Here is a 22,720-nt window from a genome sequence, read left to right as displayed (position 1 = left end):
AAAAATTAAAAAAGAAAGAAAGTCTGAGAAGTAATTTAATTGTGCAGTCCAAACTTCTTTTTGTCAGATGAATACTAATGACGAGACTGCAGGCAAGTCTTAGATGTGTTTTATAGCCCTCCCGATGCCAATAAAAGAAGTTAAAGAGAAAAATGATTACCTCATCTATCCATCTGTCTACGAGACATGCAAATTAGAGTGGGGTCAAGAAAGGGTCACTGAGGGGGGTCAAAAAATATTGTACAAAAATGAGGTGAAGGAAATTGTGACCTCTTCGAGTCTGTAAAAACACCCAAAGCTAATTGTTTGAGTAAAGCTTGAAGTCTGGTACAAGATCACAGCCAACACAGAGATTATTTCATCTTTAAGTCTGCACATAAAGAGAACACTGTGAGCTCTAGAATGTATGTTATGAGTACACTCAGTACAAGAAAGGGCATATAAATGGGTACACTTCCTAATGTTGGGTACACGTAATAAACAGCAAGCACTTGCTTTTTTGAAAACACGGTCAGTGGAGTACCTTTCTTTTTGCAAGAGCACACAATGGAAAGAAACAACTTAAATGATCCTTAGAGGAAGGAACAATAATGTGTTTTGAAAATCATGTATTGGTCGTTCTGCTTTAGCACAAGATATGAGAGGACAAGAGTGTGATATACTGTATGTCCTCAATGGAATATTAACACTCAAACATCATCATAAATCCAATTAAAATATAATTAACACACATTATATTTCTGGACACTGACCTTTAAAATCCACCAGTGACCACAAGTGACCTTTGAGGAAAAGCACAAATAAAGGAAATTTAAGATTCATGTCCTATTGTTTTTTAGTTGAGCCGTTAAAATTATACATTTCAAATTCATCCATGATCATGAAACGCTTTAGGTACCCGTTGGCCTATTTTGTCAGATATTTTGCAGCAGGCCTGGTGTCAAAAACACTCAGAGTCAATCTCACTGACTTATTATGAGATATATATAGACATATACACACACATATATATATATATATGTGTATATGTTGGATTGTGCTAGAGTTCATGTCAGAAATGCTCTCAGTCATTCGTTGGGACTTAATGTTTTTGACATTACGTCACACACGCGGTCACAGTGGCACTTGGCTAAAAGGACAACGGAAACAAAAGTAGCTCATATGTTGTATACAGCCCAATGCCAACAATATCCCCAAAATATAGTCACAAAATAAAGTTTAAGGTTAAGTATGTAACCAACAATATAATTGTGTTATTCCAACCTCATAAAACAATGCTTTAAGGGTGTCCTTGTTTAACTTTTACCAACACCGGCACAGCTTTCCTCCATAAAAATACCTCTCGTAATAAATCAGATGGGGATGAAGGAGGCAGTAACAACAAACTTGCTTTTTATTGCCTCACTAAGTGCGTGCTGACTTGACAAGATAAAGTGCCTAAAAAGGAGAAAATTTGGGACCATTTGCATTCAAGCGCTCTATTAACTGATTTATCTCAGACTAAACAAAAGGAAAAGAGTTATCCAGTCTCAGTTTAAATACTCGTCCTATGAGCTCTCTCTGAATAGACTCTTACGACTGCAATACAAATCACATCACCATATCACAGACTTCAGGTTTATATTCAGGTATATGGGAATTATTTGACAGACTGTAGATACTGTACAGTGTGTGTTTGTGATACAAAAGCAGAGCAAGGGGTATCTGATTGTGGTTCTGCCAGTGTTCATGCATTCATGCACGTGTACAGAGTGTGTCTGTGCCTGCTTACATGTGAAGTTGATTATGTACATCTTTGTGTCTTTGGCATGGAAATCAACAATAACAGTACAACACTTGGGAGCTTATTAAAGAGTATGGTCTGTCCTGTGTAGTGTGTATGTGTGTGTGTGTGTGTGTGTGTAAAAATAGGAGTCATGTGTTAGACTGTTAGAGTGAAGCTTACTCAGGGGGTCTCTATTAAAATGAGCTTTTTTTCCCCACAAATATGGTGTGAATAGGTGTGTGTGTGTGTGTGTGTGTGTGTGTGTGTGTGTGTGTGTGTGTGTGTGTGTGTGTGTGTGTCTGCATCTGTATGGGTGCGTGTACATATCCACAAAAGGACTTAACGTTTTGTCAGTGTGACTTACATTCCTGGATGTTCGTTATGGAACACCACAAACAACCACAACTGTGGTCATCACTGATATCCCATTTTCTATACTTGTCTAATTGTGTGTGCCTAATCTTTTTTTTGAAGTGGCTAAAATAAGGCAATGAAACATTCTTATTTTGAAAAGAGGCTCTCAAAAGAAAATCCTTAAAATGGAATAGAATTACGACGAAAGATCAATGATGGAATCCGAATAAAGGTGCATTCAGCTTACAACACGACACACCATCCCCTGCGTTGCATTGGCTGTACTGTGATCCTCTAACAGAGTGCGGTGTGCTATCACAGTTGGACAGCTGCGCAGCCATGCCGCTGAAGCATGCTACGACAGTAACACCGTGCTAATTTGACTGTCAGCATGTTCATTATAATACAAGCGAAAATGGGACAGAGGGACATGGACACATTCTGTTCTGGTGAAATCCGACCAAGATGTCTAGTGCGGTAGCACAGTGCTCAAACACAGCACATGACAGTAATGACAGGGTCTCTTAATGCATGAAGAAACAGCACAAGATTCCTGGCAGACAAACAGAGCAGGACAAATCTGAATGACTACAAATCTGTTTACTGTGTGTGTGTGTGTGTGTGTGTGTGTGTTTTGTACATCTGAAGTTAAAACACTTTACGGTGCCCAAAGGGAAAATATCCACTCTGAAATATGTGCAAACAAAAAGGTGTTTTATAAAGTGTGCAATTTTCTGTTCTCTTGAGCAAGCGAAACCGAACATAACGATACAATAAGGACACTTTGTGTAAAAGTCTGTTGCATGGTTGAAACGTATCATCAACGTGTTTTCGAGTTCAGACAGTGGGCTCAGTCGTTCGTTGTTTGTTTCTTTTCAAGGAACCGCATTTCCACACCTTAGTTTGTAGTCAATTAAAATGGCGAGTGAGATGAATGTACAAACAAATGAGGGATTTGAGGTGATTGTTTACTTCGGGTTGAGTAATCACGAAACACCAATTAAGTCCTGATTAGCATATTCAGAAATATCATTGAGATGAATGCTTACCGGGCTTGCTTGCGTCAACATGATTTGACAAAAGTGCAAACAGAGAACAAACAATAACAAGTATAAACCATGAAAATGCATGTGGGAATGTATCAATATGCTCTTCAATCAAAATGTGCTACTCTGAAGATAGGTAGCCATGACAATTTCACAGAATCAGGCTGTAAGAAGGTGTAATGTGTCTGTTGTGAAAATGGGGCCTAAGTGGTGTTTTCTTCCTTTGTTGTATTTGCGCTGCACTACAGATTTCTGACTGTTTGAAAATGTATTTTCTTACCCGTGAGTGTCAGTATGCTGGCCATACATTTAAAGGAGTTCCCCCATGTTCCCCACAGTGTGACCATTGTCCTTTAAGGCAGGCTAACAGTTCATACAGAGACTCATAAAAGGGAATCTGAAATAAACAACATCTCAACGCTGACGTCTCTTCTTGGGAGAGGCCTGCTGTGTCGTCTCTGTCAACTGTGTATCACAGTAAGCAAAGTATCATTCGTCTGTTAGATGCCGAAGCAATTTTGCTTTACATCCTCCTCAGAAGACAAGAGTACCCTACACTGCGGGGACCTGCTCTTTCATTTCATGAAGATTCCATCAAAAAGAGATTTAAGTCAATATAACATTGGCTTCGAGAAAGTATCTCAATACCTTTGGACGCTTTGTCCCTACAAACAACCTCCTTATGTATGTTGCAGATGCAGTCGTGTGCCTTGTGCTGTTCATTTTGTGATGGAGGCTTACAGCAACCAGTGGGACTCCACTTCGCAGCTCTTACACTTGAGCCTGAAATGGCATTACTAACTCTGTAATCTAATCACTGGCCAGTGTGGAAATGTGGTCCACAGCACAAGCCCAAGGAAACTCCTGGGCATACAAGCAATTAATTCACTTAATTGCTTGGTTAACTTAATTGATTACCTTGTTATTTTGCTAGCCTTGATATGGCTCTATTGCACAGTGAGATAATGTAGACATAATGTGAGTATTAGTCCACTGGCAGCATTTGTTTCATGTATCTCTCTGCCCCTCCCTCTGCTCCCGGCTCTGTGAAATACTAAAGTGTCCTGGTGGTGCAGGGGGTAATTGATGTTGAATTATCATTCCATTGTCATAAGCTTGATTTGTTTTATTTATTAGCCATTAGCTGAATACATGCAGGAAATGACAAGCAGGGCATGTGAGTGTACATGAGTGCCGCTGACTGGTGCCAGCATGGCCGAGTCACGCTAATGTCACAGAGATGAAAGCTGCGTATAGGACCACGGCATGGGAATGAGTTACGTTTCAGATCAGCCAATACTAGTCTCCTTTTGTTGGGAATGTACAATGATAGCTCAGTTATGACTTACGGTACCTAAAACGGAAGTGTTACAAAAGAGTCGTTCTCTTAGATACAGCAGAAGAAAGTAGTTGTGCATTCATCCCTGAGTGTGAAGGTTGGTAAAGCCAGAGGCATTCATCAGTGGAATGAGTTGGCCTCCGATTTGGCCTCAGACAACTGTCATATCATCGCTGCTTTAGGGTAGGGCAGTCAGCCACACTCTCTTCCTCTACACTCGTCCTCCCCCACTCCCTGTTCCAGTTCTCCATTATCTAGTTGCGTCCTCTCTCCGTCTTCCCCATCTGACTGTCCTAATCTCCCCTTCTGCTCGCTCATCTCCATTCTTTTCTCGGCCTCACACTGTTCCTCCCTCCTCTCTCTCTCCTCCAGTCCTCCGTCTGCTGTGTGTATGAGGGATGACTCTTTTTCCTGGAGTATATTATAGTTCCCCGGTCTCACTCTTTCCAGACAGCTTTGACCTTGTTAGAACTGGAGAGTGAGACGTCCACTTTTACAGCTGTAAAAAGCTGCATGGCCAGTGAACACACGTTTCTTTTTACCTTTCAGCTTTACCCTTGAAGATGGATGTACATAAATACATCATCATCAGTGGATGATCATTAAGAGGGGAGCTGCCAGCACCAAAGCATCTCACTTCAAAACTCCATGTGTGTCTTGTATTGATCCACAGCTGGGGTTTCCAGATTCTTTCCTGAACTTCTTTTGTAGGAAATGTTCTCGTAATGGCTCCTCCCACTTCACAAGCACACCTTGATTTTTACACTTCTTATAAAAACCAATTACCGTTCTCTATCATGCTCCATGGCACCATTAAATGAGCTCATTAAATACCTTTAGGATTACAAATCAAAATAATTGGCAATTAGGATTTACCTAATTGTGTAAAAACTTGAAGGATCTGATGCTTTGTCACTTCGTTTGTGGCACTGCAGCGGGCCGTATCACTTGTTTATCAGCTGAGCCATTCTGATGATTGATGCAGACAAGCAGAATCAGCCTGTATCGGATTTTGATATACTCACTGCAGTAAATGCTCCAGCTGAAGCAGAGAGCGACAGGCAGTCCAGCAACTTAAAAAAAGATGTGTCTCTGAATGATGTCGGCAAAGATATCAAGACAACCTTGATGTCAAGGTGAGAAAAGAGAGAGTTTTTTGTTTGAGCCTCATGACTTTGTATCCGACTGATACTGAAACATATTTTGAGATAAAAAGAGCAAGAGTCTACAGAAGTGGTACATTTACTCAAGCATTGTACTGAAGTACAATTCGGAGGTACTTGTACTTTACCTGAATATTTATGCTGATTGATGATTTAAACTTCTGCTCCAGTGCAATTTGGAGTCAAATGATGCACTTCTTACTCCACGACATTATCTGACAGCATCAGTTACAAGTCACTTTGAAAATGTTGATTATCAACACAACATATAAATTAACCAATACATTATGATATATTACTTTCATAAAAACTAGCCCTCACCACTTTTACCAGCTGCAACATGGTTGTGATTTAGTGATTTATACATGAATGCATCAATAATTATTATCCAGTAATGTGATTCTGAAATGGGTCATTTTGCATTGTGAGTATATTTTGATGCTAATACTTTTGTACTTTTACTCAAGTATGAGGTTGACTGCTGGACTTTTACTTGTTTACACTGTAAGTATTGCTACTTTTACTTGAGTAAAATATCTGAATCCTCTACAGCCATGCGAGCAACTCTGTGGGGCTGCAGTGCTACGAGCTCAATCCTACTGTCAGCATTCTAACAGGCTCACAATAACAATGTTTGAAAGTCATTTGCTTGTTCGCATTTCAGTCTGGACCAAAGTGGTGGACTGACCGACCGACCGACTTCGATATACATAGAGCCGCGCTGACAGCCTGGCTAAAAATACAGAATGTGAAACATTCTCACGATAGAAAGAAAATATCAAAACAGCAGCCAAATGTTGGATTTAAATGCACGAGTATGATTTGAATGTGCTAATTGCAGTGCTTTCCTCTACTCCGTGTGCCTTCTGCATTGTATGTTAAATGGATACTTTACAGCCTGATGTATCTAAACACCCTCAGGCTCAGCGACAACACCAACCTCTCTGAAAGACTGTGGCCATTTAAATAGAACAGTAAATCAAATTTTGCCACAGGGAATAGAAGTCCATTTCCTTAGCCCCTATCACTATATATAGAGCATTTGTACAATATATGGGCATGCCTGTGGGTTTCTCTAACTTTAGTGAATGGGATGTGATTGAGGTCTGTATGTGAACTCTCGGTAGGCCACAGTAAGTCTCTACTTTTAATGACAATAACACTAAAGAGTAAACTCACACTGAGCTAAAGCCTAACTGTCCCTGTTCCCTGCATCTATTTAGCTCATGTTCAGGAGTTCACACACACACACACACACACACACACACACACACACACACACACACACACACACACACACAACCTAAAATATTCAGGATGTACCACTCGTGTATTTGGCCTAGTTGCATCTAAAAGGATATCGTCATGCTCGGATTCCTTTAACACTTCTCATGTGCTGTTAGTTCTGAAGACTATGGCACCACTTTTGGGTCGGTTGACTGAAGACTGGAGGTTTTTCTGTTAGGACAAAAAGTACACCGCCAGTGCTATTTGTAGGCAGACTTATGCTGCTGGTGCTTGACTGTGAACTTAGGCAGAGCTACAGAATACTTAAATAGTCCTTTGCCAGGCATTGCCCCTTCGGCTGATAAGTTTCATCATGGGACAGTTAGTTCAATTGGACTTAAAGGTGCCGTGTGTGGGATTTGGCGGCATCTAGCGGTGAGGTTGTAGATTGCAAACAACTGAAACTTCTTCCGTGTGCCAAGCTTGTAGGAGAACTGTGGTGGGCAATGCCAAAGCGTCAAAATGCGAATGGCTCTATATATCCATTGATTGGTTTGTCCGTTCTAGGCTACTGTAGAAACATGGCGGCCAGCTCCTTGAAGAGGACACACACCGTATGTTGATATAAATGGCTTATTCTGAGGTAACAAAAACACAACAATTCTTAATTTCAGGTAATTATACACGAAAGAAAATCTACTCATTAGTATTATATTCCATTTCTGCTAATATATTCCCCTATAAATACTACACCGTGTTCCTTTAAAATACACTTTTTAAAACTTGATAAACTGATAAACTGTTTTATAATAAAATGATAAAGTGGATTTTCAAATAGTCATGAATAGAATACGCACACATGCCGACTGATACCATTTCTAAATCAAATTAGACATGGCCTTTTAATTCTTCTTTTTTACTGTTACCACGCATTCTGTAACAAAACGATATTGCATGCATTCTACTTGCTCTTTTCAGTTTCTATAGCCTTAAAATATAGAATTTTCTAGTTCTGAATCACAGACAGTTTTATGAAACCAGAACACTCAACCACCTGGTGTCCTCCAATGCTGCTATAACCCAGCAGTGGCAATATAAACCCATAAAAGGCCTGTACGTGATGACAGAGTAATAACATTCGATTTAAACTGTGGCAGACCAGGCGGCCTTCTCCAGCCTGAATGACTAATACAAATGCATGTCTAGGAGGCAATAGACTGAGGTCAATAATCATTGTTTATTACCTTAATTATATGAAAATGGCAAATGTTAATAAAATTGATCATTTTGCTTCTGAGTGCAGTTGAGAGAATAACCCCAATAGAATTGTAAAGTCCCCTGCTTTGGTTTAGGACAAATGAACCTGATAAATTCCCATGTTTTTGCATTCAACAAATTCAGATATTCATTGTATGCTGTGTGTAATTTCATAGTGTGCTATATGATGGTGAACATGGGAGAGAGAGAGAGAGAGAGAGAGAGAGAGCGAGAGAGAGAGAGAGAGAGAGAGAGAGAGAGAGAGAGAGAGGTGCAGGAGGAGAGGGAGACCAGCTACACAGAGGCAAATAAAATGAGTGGGATTCATTTCAGTAGAATTAATATCAGAGTCACACTGAGAGGAACATGCACGTGTACGTGTAACACACACACACAAATTGCAGAAGCAGTTGCCTGCAGTGTTGAGGAGTGGCGTGACTAGGATGGGACCTCCTACATACGGCTTGGAATGTTAATGGCCTCACAAATGGGTCAGGGAGAGCGAAATGAGAGCTAACTATAGGCCTGGCTAATTAGGAAGTAACCGAGCCTCCACCAATCAGGTTCGAAGGCCAGAAAAGCCGCTGAATTGACAGGTTGAAGGCAGGTTGGCTGCTAATTAGCTAGTACTAGCACAGCAGTTTCATGCAAGTGGGTCAGTGTAAGAGGAAAGCTTATGGATGGATGGCATCGCAAGCACTTTCAGTATTAAGGAAGGAGACAGGTAATCTGATACGCGCTCTTTGTCTGATACGCACTCTTTGTCTCTTTTAACAAAAGAAACGTAATATTCATCACCTAAAGCACATAAATCCTGGTTTCATTTCTTTATTATTAAACAAATTGAGTTTGCTATAGCAAAGTAGTTTTAAGTCTGATTACGTCAAATTAAAACCTAATGTTTGAGAGTATGAATTGCTATTTTGACATCATGTTTTCAGAAATGTCAAAGTCACGTTTCCATATCTTCAGCCATGTTGACTGGCAGCACCCATCCCTCGAACACTGTTTATATCCTCATGGTCCTGGGTCTCCAACACTCAGACTGCAGAGGCTCCAGCATTATGACTGAATATATTCGTCAAATTCAATTGAGTAATTAAAGATGGCACATTAATGATCCCCGTGGGACCTCTTATTAATTCCCTTTAAAAATTCTCCATTAATTATTTTGGTGAACTGAAAAATTCTTTGTCTGACAAGCAACAAGACAGAACATGTAACAGTAAAATGTGATCTTTGTAGGGTGTTTAATCCACCCAAATAGACCAGAAAAATAATCCCCTTTCTTTCAGTTAAATATGTAAATACCTCCTCAAATAGTAGTTTTATTCCTCACAGCCGTGTCTTGTGCTTATGCTGCCATCTTCTGGTAAAGACCTATATTATGAAAATAATAGGCTGCCCACAGCACAGTATTGTAGTGCATACCATTTGCAGCACTGCTTAATCAAGCAGATAATGAGCAGTAAGATTTGAGGCTGTCCGAGTGTGTGTGTGTGTGTGTGTCAAAACATGTCAGAGACGGGGATTTCAGTATAAATATGTATGCCTAACAAACAGATCAATGGCCATTAAAAAGGTCAAGGGCAGATGATGGATGCTGGCTGTATATATTGATATATTTTGATCGCAATACTGAATTAGAAATGCACACACGCTTGCACACACACACACACACACATATATACGGCAGATCAAATGATAGGGATTAATTCATTGATCATGCTTAATCTGTCATAATTAATTCCATAGGAACAACTGATGAGAGCAAGCCTCCATTACACAGATCAATTATTCAACGTGAGGAGGTGGTGGACCCAAGATAAATGAGCGTGGCTGACTGGTGCCAGCAGTCACAGGCTGAGGCTAATTACAGTCTTTTCCTGGAAACTAGCACAGGTTAATTTACAGTAACGGTTATATGAAAATATCATAACTGTAATTGGAGGCTCCGGTTAACATAACAGTTCACCGAAGCACTTGGGCTTCATTACAGTTGACAGTTGACTTACAATTAACATAGTTATGGAAAATAAAGTGAAAGCATATCATAAATGTCACATTTGTTGCCCTATAATCCTCAATACAGTCGTTTATAGCCAGGAGGGAGAGCTGGTCCCAGCTGGAAACAAATATTAGACATAGTCCCAATAGCTTTTTCCTTTAAGCTGTGTATGCACTTGTTTATTTGTGATCATTAATCTTGAAACTGTATTATCATACAAAACGATCATTAACTTATACAAGAGGCTAGCTTTGGCAAAGGTATTTAATGGCTCATGAGCATAACAATACACCTGGGGCCAGATTCATGAAACTCAAGAGTAAAAGGTTTGTGTATGCATAAAGTAAAAATATGCATAAGCAGTCTTTGTGCCACATTCATGTGTGCATATGCATTGCTCGGAGTTGCACAACTCATAAGGAAATTCTAAGCGCTGTACTTTGTTCTGTTCTCGCTCTGGAAGCTGTAACATCCTGCAGGGCTGCCGGTTAAACAAAGCCAGTACAAACTAGTATGCATTTGATGAGTCACAATAACTATTAAAGGTAATACAACACTCGCTGTAATCCATCACAATCAGATCAGAACTAAACTATTAGTATGCAGTGTAAGCCTTACATGTTCTAATCTAGCATATATTTAAACTTTTTTTTTTTTTTTACATCAATATCAGTCTCTGTGGAACGTGGCTTGCACTTTTTCTCTGTGCACGTTTTGTTTGACCCCTGTTCTAAGACAAAGACAAATTGCATCAGTAAATAGTATCCATCCAGAGGTACTTTATTGATTTTCCAGCTGTATACAGGCACAGGGGAAGCATCGGCATTCTGAAATTAAAACCCTCCGTAAAGAAGTTCCCTTTCCCGCTTTTCATGAGGTGATCTCACCATGTCATAATGGTATAAGGCATGTCACGAATAAGACATGATCTCTTTGCACTCCTAAATATTAGGAAATATTTTTCAAACCTTTTCTGGGAATCTTTTTTTTTTTTTTATATATATATATTTGTAAAATTACTTATTTTGACAGGTGCTTATATACAATTTAAGCCAGCTTTGGTGATTGAGCCTCTTCTACACACCTGTACATTTCTAAGCAAGTCTACAAAAAGATAAAAGCTCATTCTGAAAAACACCGGCAGGGATCTACTGATGTTGCGCATATACAGCACAGTAAAAGCACTGCTATAAACAAACTGATGACAGCATCACAACCCCTAACCACTGGAATTCGACATTAAAGTCACCAAAATATAATCATCGCTAGTTTTCAACTCTACTTAAGTTCAGTCTCAGTCAGAGAAAAGCCTGTGAGAAGGAATTTCAACCCATATTGTGATCTGATGAGCGAGACATTATTAACCTTCCATATGAAATCACAAACACCGTCAACCGACTGCGTTAGAAGAACGTTTCTCTGCACAGTGGACAGGTGGACTTGTTGCTGGATGTGAACCACTTGTACTGTCGAAAGATGAGAAAGAAATAGATCAACGTAAACAACGACAACAAAGCAATGTCAGAAAACATGTTCAAGTTAAAACTATATGTCAGCGTGCATTATGTGCATTTGCGAGACAGAAAAGTGTATGACACAGCCGGTAGTGGGGCTGTGGATTCATGAATTATTACAACACTCATATACAGACACACTAGTTTGTTACCAGTGCTATTGGTCTCTCTCTGTTATGATGATCAATCAAATACAAAAACATCTGCAGAGAAGACCCTGACGATCTTCCACCATATGATCTAATATATATATATATACATATATCTCACCAAACACGCTGAGTGGAACTTCTTTTTGCAGGTGCGGCATCCCTTCTTGGGTAGGGAGTAGTTGGAGCCGTGGATAACAGAGAAGCAGATCATACAATCCTCTATTCCCTCGAAACGCTTATCCACGTTGTTCTTCCACAGAGCCAGGCCCTCCATTATGCTGCCATTCTGAACAAACAAACCCACAGTTACCCTTTCTCACTCGTTTCATCCTCTCTTCCTTAGCCGAGCCCTAAAAAGAAAGATTGGGTGGTGAAACCCAGCATTGCATGGCCCCCAGGGATAAAGTATTAAAGACGGCAGTATTGCCGAGTATGATGAACAGCGGTAGTATCAAACAGTAACAGCCGTAGAACCCCAATCACATCAATCCTTATTCCTCGACCGGGTTTGGCTCGAGAGAACTTCACTGGTAGGAATATAATCTAGCTTCAGGTTGAACAACAGACATTGTGTGTTTGTGTTTCCACCTGATGTGTGAGGTAAGTGCTCAGCTGCAGCATCCAGTTCCTCCACTGCTGCACAGCAACTCCCACGCGCCTCCCACTCTCTACAGTGATGGAGCCCAGAGGGTAGTTCTGTGGTAGCTGAATCACCAACTCGATGAAGATCTCGTCCACAGAATAGGTAGCGATCACCTCCCGCGCTGCCGAGCGGGCCTTCACCTGCGGGCATTAAGATAAATACACACACCGTTTGCCTTTTGCCGCTGGGGGAGTTCAGTCTTACAGGAAGTCGCCTGAACTAGTAAACGTTGCAGATCCACTAACTTACAGTCATGCTGTCAAACAACTGGGTGCTCGAGTGGACGGAGGAGATTTCCTGGGCTGAGAGAACAGGGCTGACGTATTTAATGGTGAACTTCTCCACAGCGGCGCTCACTCTCTTCTCCTGACTGTTCCACCAAAGCCGCACCATTGCAGGCAGATCCTGCACTGTGCTATAGTATACACTGCAAGCCAGGTGAGGGAGCTCCCACTCAACGCTCTCGCTGTCTGTGGGCGAGAAAATGCAGAGGTGAGAAGCTTGTTCACATTTCCCAGCTGGGTACGGACGTTTTGCAGGCGCGCGTGTTCTAATTTACTGTGAACAGCCAGAGACTGGCTCTCTGTAAAGAAGGTTTTGTTCTCCTTTGTGTCCGGCCCCTGGCCGGGACAGACGGGGTTCTCCGGCATCAGTTTGAAGAGGTGAAGGAGGAGCTTGTTAAGGGAGCCGCTTCTCCGAAGATACTGGGCATAATGGGCTCGCAGCTGGAAATACAATCAGAGGAGGAGTCAATACTGCGACAACATTTCAAAGCACGCAGTCGTATAAATATGTTTGCGTGTATATCATCTCATACGCTCCGTCATGACTCACATGGGAGGGTGAGGATTTGAAAAAGGTGAGGAGCAGCTTCCAGGCCAGTAAGTAGCCCAGGATGCAGGAGTACTCCACACCGAGAGGCTGGACCACTGCGAACTCTCCCACTTGAACCCCCGCCAGGATACTATCGCACAGTTCCTCACAGGTCGACAGGACGGCCATCAGAGACGCGGGAGGAGAACTTAACACAGAAATGAAACGGAACTGTAAGAACAGTTTGAAAATATAACTTCCTTTAAATCCATATATAACACACAGTATTATGATTTCCTCAGTTTACTTACAGACATGGCTCATCACCATCATCATCAGACTTGTTGTTGTCTCCTTCTCCGTCACACTCGGGCAGCTGAGGCATGACCCTGAATTGACAATAAGAAACCATGTTCATTTTTCTTTTATATCTCGTGGTGAGCGTGAGGGCATCATTCTGGGCTTGTGCAGATTGGCGATTGTATGATATATCAACGATTGACGGGATTGTCGATGATTGTTTTTTCCATTCATATATAGTCATATTTTATGACGCTGGCATCTTTAAAAAAAATTGAAAAATATGATTGTGTTATAGTTGTTCTATAAATGTAATTTATGGCGCTGTAGGAATGCTGCTCGACCGCCCTGTTAATACAGGTGCAGGCGGGAGAGTTTTGTTTTTGTGGAAATGATAAAAATACATTTTTTCTTTATTTTTAGACTGAGAACTGAAACCATAACAGAGACAAGTACTAAGTCACTTCTTAGCAGAAATGCTTTTCTCTGTTAATTCAAGAAAAATGTACCCACATTTGCGCACTGATACACACTCTTACAATAAAATCCTTACTTTTCCAACAAGTGGTGGACCGTGATCTGCAGAGGCCTGGCCTTAAACAGCAGCAGAGGACAGAAAGTGTTGAGCAGCGTCTGGAGGGGCTCTGGCAGGTTCGTCTTCTGGTCCGCTATGAACCGTGGTGGAAGGGAGTTCTGTGTCAGCTGCTCCACACGCACGTATGTCAGAGCCATGCCGACTGACTGCAGCACCGCCAAGGGGAAAACGGGGTCATCCGGTTCAGTGAAGGCATCTGCGTTCAGACAAGAAGCACTACGAGTTGTGGATTCAGGACTGTTACAGAAAGTGGTTACATGCATTTTAAAAGATTAGAGATAGACATGCATAAATGTTCATTATTTACTAGTGATATGCGAAATGAAAAACAAGTATTTGGTACATTTTGGTGCTCGACTTCCCCCCCGAGTAGGCTTGCTTCTCAGACATTGTGTCATAAGTTAAACTAAATCCACACACACACACCTGTGATGTTGACCGGTAAAGGAAACAGCAGGTTGAAGATTCCTTCCACGAAGAACTCCGTCCATTCACGGGTCAGTTCGGACGGCAGTTTCTCCAGCACATCGGGAGAAGACGATGTGAAGAACTGGTTCAGCTGCACTATCGCTGCAGCGTTCTCACACACAAACAGCTGCACCCAAGGGTTCCATAAGCTGCTCACATTCTCGCTGGCGGTCTGAAATTGGAAGGCAAGCAAATGAAGTCGGAGATCGAGAGGGACAGCAGATGCGTGCCGTGAATAAGAAACAAAAATATATATATTCCTTTATTTAGAGTCAGCAGAGTAGCATGGTGAGCACTCTAACAATTCAAATACCTACGGTGAAGAGTTCAACCCCCGAGAGCTCAACTCTGTAGCCGCTCAATGGCCTCTGACCTCAAAGTCCCCCAAAACCACACAATATGCACGACCAATGTCTCACCTCCAACCACGCCAACATAGAGCAGAGCAAGAAATCCCACTGGCTGCCCCCGAGAACTCTGGGACAATTAGTCACCAGCCAGGACAGAAAGCGCATCATCTCCGCAGCAAGGTTCAACTCTTCTGCAGTTGCTTGAGACAGATCACTGAAACACCGAGATGTGACAGATGTAGATGCATCGGAAGTTTGAGCAGTGTTTCAAGAGATTAAATAAACATGAAAGAAATGTTTAAAATGTCTGTGTGACCACATTACCTGCTAAAGAGGAACCAATCCTCCTTGCTGCTCCTCCACTCCATCACGGTGGCCAGGATAGCCTGCAGAACCTCCTCCTCTACGTGTGTGTTGGCTTTTAGACAGCACAGCAGCACCGCAAGACACCCGTACACATCTGTGACACACACACACACATCATTTGTTTGGTTCAAGTCCAAAAGGTGCATGTATGCACTTGTGCATGTGTGTGTTTTTATGTGTGTAATCTCACTGTCATTTTCTTGCCAGTTGATTATTCCAGCAGTTGCCAGAGCCACAAGAGTCTCTTGGTCCTCTGTGGTCATGGTGGGGCAGAGCACCTGGAGCGTGCTCAGTTTGCCCTGAGACACCGGGAACAAACTGACCAAACAGACCATTTTCAATGTGCAACAGTGGCGAGAGGGGCCATGTAATGTAAAAAGATTTGAGTTTTCTGAGGAGAAAAAAATGCCATTAATAAATAAATGGTTAAACCTGTCTGCACTGCCGTAAAGCCTCCTCACGGTTGCACTGTGTGTGGCTGCCAAGTTATTGGTGTGGATGTAGTTCTCCAGAGTCAGAGACCAGAGACCTCCATCCTCCACCGACCTACAGGGTAACAACACACATATATGCAATGGATACCGTTTCTTCAGACGCTATGTCATGTATTACATTTCTTCAAAATAATCTTTTGAAGAGGCTCCATGAAATGCAAAACTGATTCCATGTGTTGATCTTGTGTGTAGGGCACCTTGAGTAGAGTGTCCCCAGCAGATCTTTCATTGGAACCTGGCTCTGGAGCCCTCCGAAGAGCCCTGAGTCAGTCAGCAGGCTGTGATAGGCAGGGATGTCCTCCACCTCCTTACACCACTGCAGTGCATACAACAGCTCTGAAACTGCCAAAGAAAAGCACGCACATACAAAACATATTAAACAGCATCATGGATTGACTTGGACAGATTCAAAACTGAAAAAAAACATCAAAGTTACAGAGATTTAGTTCATTTCCTGTGAGTGTTTGTGTACCTGTGTGCTTAAGGTTTGGCAAGCGTGAAGCACATTCTGCCTCTTTGTCACACGGTGTGACTGCGACAGTCTGGGCCACCCTCCCCAACAGGGCACAGGCACAGAGGTGGGCTGGTGGCCTGACCGACACCCTAAACTTCCAGATTTCCATGGAGGGGTCTTCACAAACTCCTCGGTGACGGCCGGACAGTAAAGGGGTTTTGATCCACTGCAGACGACGGGGAAAAAGAGGAAGAACGCATGAATGAATGAATGAATGAATGTCAAAGAGTTTCACGTGGAGAATCTAATAAAAGCAGAATCCTTCCACAGCAAAGTCTGCATAACAAATGTATAATAGTGCCGGAATAAGAAATAGATTTTCCTTATGTCAGGAGGATGGATTGGCTGGCTCACCTGAGGTGGTAAGGCCCGTCGTATTCTTGTCCATTCGGTCTGGCTGGGCGTCAGTTGTGTAAAGAACTGGACGAGGACGGAGGAATCTTCATCACAGACTGAGAGGATTGTCTCCACTAGGCTCTGTACAGCCACTGTAAGAACCTGCAAACTACACACAGAGAAGAGGAAGCTTGAACCACGGCAAAGCCTTGGGACAGATTCTTAAGATGTGGTTGCATGGATACAGACACGACGTACAGGCCCAAATGTAAGGGAAGTGATTACTGACAAACCCACAGAGGGTGTTTTGTTACCTTTTAATATCCAGAGAAATGGTGAGTAGTTGCTTTGTCACCCAAAGGGCTGCGCTGTGCAGGAAGCCACCTTCCTTGACCTCATATTCAGAGTGCTGAACCAATGACTGGACCCCAGCCACACACACGTTCCTCAGCTTATCTAAAAGTGAGTCTTTGAAGTCAACAAAACTTTGTTAGTCAGCTTCCCCGAAAATAATATGCGTTTGTGCGCTGTGCCAGTACCTACCAGACAGGCGTGTGTGTGTTTGATCTTGGGCGGTGAGCTGGAAGACGGTGAGCAAGAGTTCCTCAGCAGAGAGAAGCAGAAGACAGTCTTGCACAGAAGAGAAGAACGTGGAGGCCACGTCGCAGATGAAGCAGATGAGTGGCTCCATGTCGCCGGCATCCGACAGACTCTTGGTTTCGGAGAGAGTGGCGTGGAGCCTCTCTAAGATCTTCTCCAAGTACACCTCCCCTATCACAGGCCCTGCACAAGTAAACACAGAGAAGAAAAGATGATTGTCTGGTGACGAATAGTAAAAATCCATAACTGATGAGCATCAAGAGTCCAGCGAAAAAGTACTTTTCCACTGAAAAAAAAAATGTAAAACTTGTTAGTGCATGTGTGATGGTGTGTGTGTGTGTTCACCATTGTTGTGGTGCTGAGAGAGGACCAAGCTGATAAGTGTCCAACTGTGGTTGCTGGTAGAAGAGGTAGAACTGGGAGAGCTGCCTCCCACCTTGCACAGCTCCTCAGTCAATCCCAGGAGTCGCTCCCCAAGAACTGAACCTTTCAGCCAATCGTGACAGCTCGTGAGCGTCTCAGGATCTGAACACGCCTGACAGGACAGACAGTGACACAGATGTTTAGAACTACCGATATGTGCACGTGATGTATCGGTAGATAACACACTTTGATCTGTGAAGGGAAGAAACATACCCTCTGAATAATTTGCAGGATAATTCCCCACTGCAAATCCATCTAGAAACCAGAGGGAAGAGCACTGACGTCAGCAAAGAAACAGCAGCAACATCAGGTCAGAACTTCTGCCGTCGGCATCTTAGGTTACCGTGCTGATATGGTTGAGGATGCGGGTGGTCTCCTGCTGGCTGCAGCAGTAGAGTGAGCTGAAGACCATCTCCACCAAGTGCTCGGTGTCTGTGCGGCCCTCCGCGGCCAGCCACACCACCGCCCGCTCCAGCAGGAACTGCATCGCTGGATTCTTCATGGTCACCTCATCCCTCAGCTCGCCGTCTACTAGTTTGTCTTCCAACTCAACCAATGTCTAATGCAAGAACGGTGTAGGGGGGGGAGAGTCTATTTTATGTGTAATTCTTTCAATTGTACATATTTTTCACAGATTCGGTCATTAAAAAAAAGACAAGATACATGGCTCAAAACGACTTACACTGAAGACCCTGGGTGTGTGGAAAGACTGCAGGAGAAGGGAGAGGAAAACAAGATGTCTCTCAGAGTTTTTCTCATTCACATGCGCCAGGCACAGCCGGGCCAGCTGACACACTACGTCCTCGAAATGCTGGGTCTGTAGGGACCCAAACGCCGTCTCATTCACCGGCTCCGGCTCTGTCTGAGCCGGCTTCTCAACGCCTTCAACTCCACTTTTCTCATTGTTCTCTGGCTGAGAGAAACAGATCTTGACAGATTTCTTCTTCTGGACGTGCTTGCTTTTCACCCTCTCCGGGTAGCGCATTACCTGGAGACACAAGAGAAAGCGAGAGTCGATTTATTTAGGCACTGTGTTTTCGGTTTCACTTCGGCCACTTTTAAAAAGACACGAGTGGCTCCGACAGCCATGTTGAGCCGCTGTATCCGTGCATGTCTGAACCAGAGATTCCCCAAACCTGCAGCAAGGTGGCTACTCCTTCCAAAGCCTGGGGATCTGCATCCTCGCTGTCGGCATAACGCATAAACAGAAGACCCATCGCCTCCCAGAAGTCTGCCAGAAGCACTTGAAAGACATCCCTGCTGTCATTAGCTTCGTCGTCACTATGTAGGCCGGCCTTTCTCTCCCAGGAAACAAGCATTTCAGTGACCAAAAGGAAGAGGGGACCATTTTGAAGGGAGGGGGTTCCAAGAGCCTTTTCTAGAAGTGGCAGGAGCTACAGAAAGACAACAAAACAATGTGAGACCGGACCTAAGTAGATCTGACATGTACGGGAAAATACGTGCAACTCTGTGATCCCACCTGCTGTGAAATAAGCATGGTTCGTATTTTCTTCTGTTGTTCCGCTTCTTCTGTATTGTGCAGTATGCAGTACCGCAGGCACTCGACAACGGACGCCACTATCACGGCACTTTCCGATGGACTTGTCACAGCACGCTCACTTGACAGCCTGAGACAAACGCAGAGACACTTGATGATGAGTGTGATACAGGAGTAATGATTTGTAACTTTCAACAAGTGGATTCTTTTTATCACAATGCATCTGAAGATATGACAAATACATTCAAAATCAAATCCAACAGAATTAAAATCACTGCTCAGTGCAATGAATCAGGAAAAGGTGTTTTAAGCTGTTAAGTAAGATTTCAAATTACAATGTCCTTTGATTATAGTTAAAAAATTTGCATAGAATCTGATTTGGCCAATAGGATTTTCTGAAGTGATCACACAAAATGAGCTGATTTTCACAATATTGTTTCCTTAATATTTGATAAATAATAGCAATATTGAATAATCATCCGGACCAAGCGCATGCATATATATATATATATATATGTATTTTGTTGTATTATAACCAGGCATTTGAATGTATTGCATGGAATGTGCCCCAAAAAAATGGAGACGTAAAATAAAAAAAGATTTTAAAACCTAAAGGAGTGGTGACTATGTGTTCACCCCCTTTGCTAAAAAAAGCCCCTAAATAGGATCTGGTGGCACCAAATGCACACAATTAGTTCAATAATTGCAGTTTGTGCAATCTTAGTGTCATATGATACGTCACATGACCTCAGTCTCTTTACACCTGCTCTGAAAGGCTGGAGTCTACACCTCTAAGCAATTTGCAACATGAAGACCAAGGAGCTCTCGAGACAGGTCAGGGACAAGGTTCTGGAGAAGAAGGCAGGATTGGGTTATAAAGAAACTACTGCTTACAGGTGGATTGTATTTAACGAATCATGTGACTTCTGAAGGTACTTGATGGGTGAATACATGGGCACGCACAATAGAACTCCACTTAAATTCCAGGTTATAATGCAACAACGTAGGAAAAACACCAGGAGGGTGAATACTTTACATTGTACCGACACACACAAAAACTAATTACCCTTGTATGACTGAAGAGAAGAAGGTGGTGTGGAAGTCCACGGTGGGATCGGTGACCTGCTGGGGCAGTTTGTTGAGGAAGGGCATTAGATTAGGGTGGAGTGCTTTAGCCATGCCTTTGCCCCCCTCTTTCAGTAGAGCCCAAAGTTTAGGTAAGAAGCCCTTCTTGGCGTTCACATGTGTCCAGCAATCCTGTAACAGGAGCGGGAAAAGCAGAGATCAGATACAACATTTTCAGACCACCTGACAATACAATGGCAGTAGCATGGACTGCACACGTGAGGTCATTCCTTTGAACACGGCCTTACCGGGATCGTAGAGACGACGTGAAGGACGGCCTCCCACACTGGAGGCAGCACTACGGGATCCGTGTCGTCAATGCTGAGGAGAATAGCGGGGCAGAGTCGGGCTGGTTCAGCCTGGACCAGTCCTGGAGTAAACTCACACAGAGCACACAGCATCTCGAAAAATGCCCCTCGCACCTGTGGAGAAACATAGTAGTATTTAATAATTCAAAACACATTATTGCATGTATTTTAGGTGGCATTTGGCAGGACAAACTGATGTAATTTAACATTTTAACTGAAACGTCTACAGCCAGATGTTACTGCCTCCAAACCATTTAAAACTCCTTTAAATGCATCCAGAGAGACCAGCTCACAAAGATTCAGGTAGCATGAGGTATTTTTGGGGAGATCACATATTATCCCTTACAATCTTTGCAAACTAGAACCGTTCATCAAAATGAAAACACATACCAAGTGAACTAGTTTAGGAGTCCCACTCAATGCCAGTACCTGTGGTGTCTTGTGTTTGCTGTACTTCCAGAACTTCCCAGAGTTAAGAAGATGTGCCAGTCTCTCCTCCAGGACCGTCCTGTCACTCTGGAGCAGCAGGGAGAGCAGCCTCTTCACCCCCAACAGAGAACTGGTCAGCATGCGCACATATTTGCCTTCTCTCTCCTCCTCCGTCACACTTCTGGAGAACAAGGGGAAGCAGTTTCCTCAGCAAAAGGATCTGACCGAATGTAACATTGTTGTGCCTACAGAGTTAGAATAATGGACACAGAGACTTGAACTTACTGTGGATCACTCAGTGTGTCTGCCGTTTCCTTCAACAAAGTATCTTGAAATACCTGCAGTTATAAGAACAATTGACTGTTTTCAGTTCAGTGGATAACAAACTCCCTTGTCCGCACTAAGGCCACCAGTACTACTCACACTGAGGATATCGTCCTTGCAGAAGCTGAGAGCCTCCGGCTGTTTGGTGGGAGAGAAAGCAGCCTGGAAGGCCTGGCATGCGGCGGAAGCTGCCGGTGTGTAAGTGTCACACTGGGACAGAATCCAGTGGCCCATCAAGCTCTTCAGAAAGGGGGCCAAGCTGCGACGCACTTTCAGCACCAGCTGCTCAAAGGCCTGCTGGGTGGCCTCCCTGATCCGGCGATCGTGGTCCTGATGAGACAATATTGATAGAGAGAAAAGTTACAAAAGTTGATGTAGACAAGCGTCAAACACTTGAGCACATGAAGTCGTGTGGTGAATGTCCAGCTCACCACGGATATCTTGCAGTAAATCCTTGGCCAGTATGGCAGGACCCCTTTCACCTCTTCAGCGTCCCGCTCCTGACACATGGACCCAAAGTCCTGCACCGCCTGAGAGGAGAACCCAACATCAAGACCAACACCGGGACCAAAAGACACCCCGGGGAGGCTTCAACATCACCCAATGGGAGATTGTTTTTCATGATATTTCAAGTGGTTGGTTGTAGCTACCTGTGTTATATTACATGTGTGTGTTATCTGTGATTAGAAGACCATAATATTAAACTTACCTTCAGTCTGGTAACAACATCCCTCTTCGAGAGTTTCCTGAGTACCAGGCGGAAATCTGCGTCCACCAGGTTGTCTATCTCCTCCGCGCCGTGGATAGCGGGGACATAACTCAGCTCCGAGGTGACCGACGTGTCGAAGCCCACGAACCCCGGGATGACACCACCCTCCCGGGTCAGCACCGCAGCAGCTCGGCCGCTACTGGACGGCTAGTAGCGGGAGAGACACGTTAGCCAGGCAGACACGTTGTGGTTATGAAGCAGTTGGGACACTGTGCCGTTAGCTACGTTAACGTACAGACATCAGTACTTACCCGAACATTTCCTTTAGTTCGCTGTTTATTCTTACCCCCCATGAATTCGCATTAATCTTAAAAGTAATCAGTTTGTATCCTTTTGAATGACTCAGAGTGGAGCCACTGCTCGGGATACGAATGACGGATCTGAGGACTTCCTTTCTCTTCTTCTTCATTTGTTTTTTTTACGGCAGCCGGCATCCGTTCTGTTGCATTACTGCCTCCTTCTGGATCTAGACCATTACTGCGCCATCTGCATACTACCGGTAGGTCCTTTTTTATTCAACCAGTCTCTCAAGAAGTTAAT

General features: G+C 43.2%; 1 protein-coding gene across 1 annotated transcript; it reads right to left on the bottom strand.

Moving 5' to 3' along the window:
* Nucleotides 1-10,955: 10,955 nt before the first annotated feature.
* On the bottom strand, nucleotides 10,956-22,565 carry ltn1 (listerin E3 ubiquitin protein ligase 1). Its single transcript, XM_079282905.1, has 32 exons — nucleotides 22,432-22,565; nucleotides 22,121-22,327; nucleotides 21,843-21,941; nucleotides 21,511-21,741; nucleotides 21,373-21,425; nucleotides 21,088-21,268; nucleotides 20,599-20,772; nucleotides 20,292-20,482; nucleotides 19,208-19,355; nucleotides 18,864-19,121; nucleotides 18,410-18,715; nucleotides 18,071-18,286; nucleotides 17,941-17,982; nucleotides 17,650-17,839; nucleotides 17,248-17,487; nucleotides 17,019-17,172; nucleotides 16,723-16,873; nucleotides 16,327-16,534; nucleotides 16,052-16,196; nucleotides 15,793-15,906; nucleotides 15,551-15,678; nucleotides 15,319-15,454; nucleotides 15,064-15,208; nucleotides 14,603-14,816; nucleotides 14,135-14,372; nucleotides 13,593-13,670; nucleotides 13,303-13,489; nucleotides 13,028-13,193; nucleotides 12,718-12,938; nucleotides 12,414-12,608; nucleotides 11,944-12,111; nucleotides 10,956-11,625 (listed from the first exon to the last, which is right to left on the bottom strand). The coding sequence occupies exons 1-32, from the start codon at nucleotides 22,471-22,473 to the stop codon at nucleotides 11,563-11,565; spliced, it is 5,289 nt and encodes a 1,762-aa protein (XP_079139031.1). The 5' UTR covers nucleotides 22,474-22,565; the 3' UTR covers nucleotides 10,956-11,562.
* Between the last annotated feature and the right edge of the window lie 155 nt (nucleotides 22,566-22,720).

The sequence above is a fragment of the Melanostigma gelatinosum genome (assembly GCF_949748355.1).
Source record: "Melanostigma gelatinosum genome assembly, chromosome: 14".
NCBI classification, from domain to species: domain Eukaryota; kingdom Metazoa; phylum Chordata; class Actinopteri; order Perciformes; family Zoarcidae; genus Melanostigma; species Melanostigma gelatinosum.
Note: the sequence above shows the minus strand (reverse complement) of the source record. Positions and strands in the feature narration are given on the sequence as shown.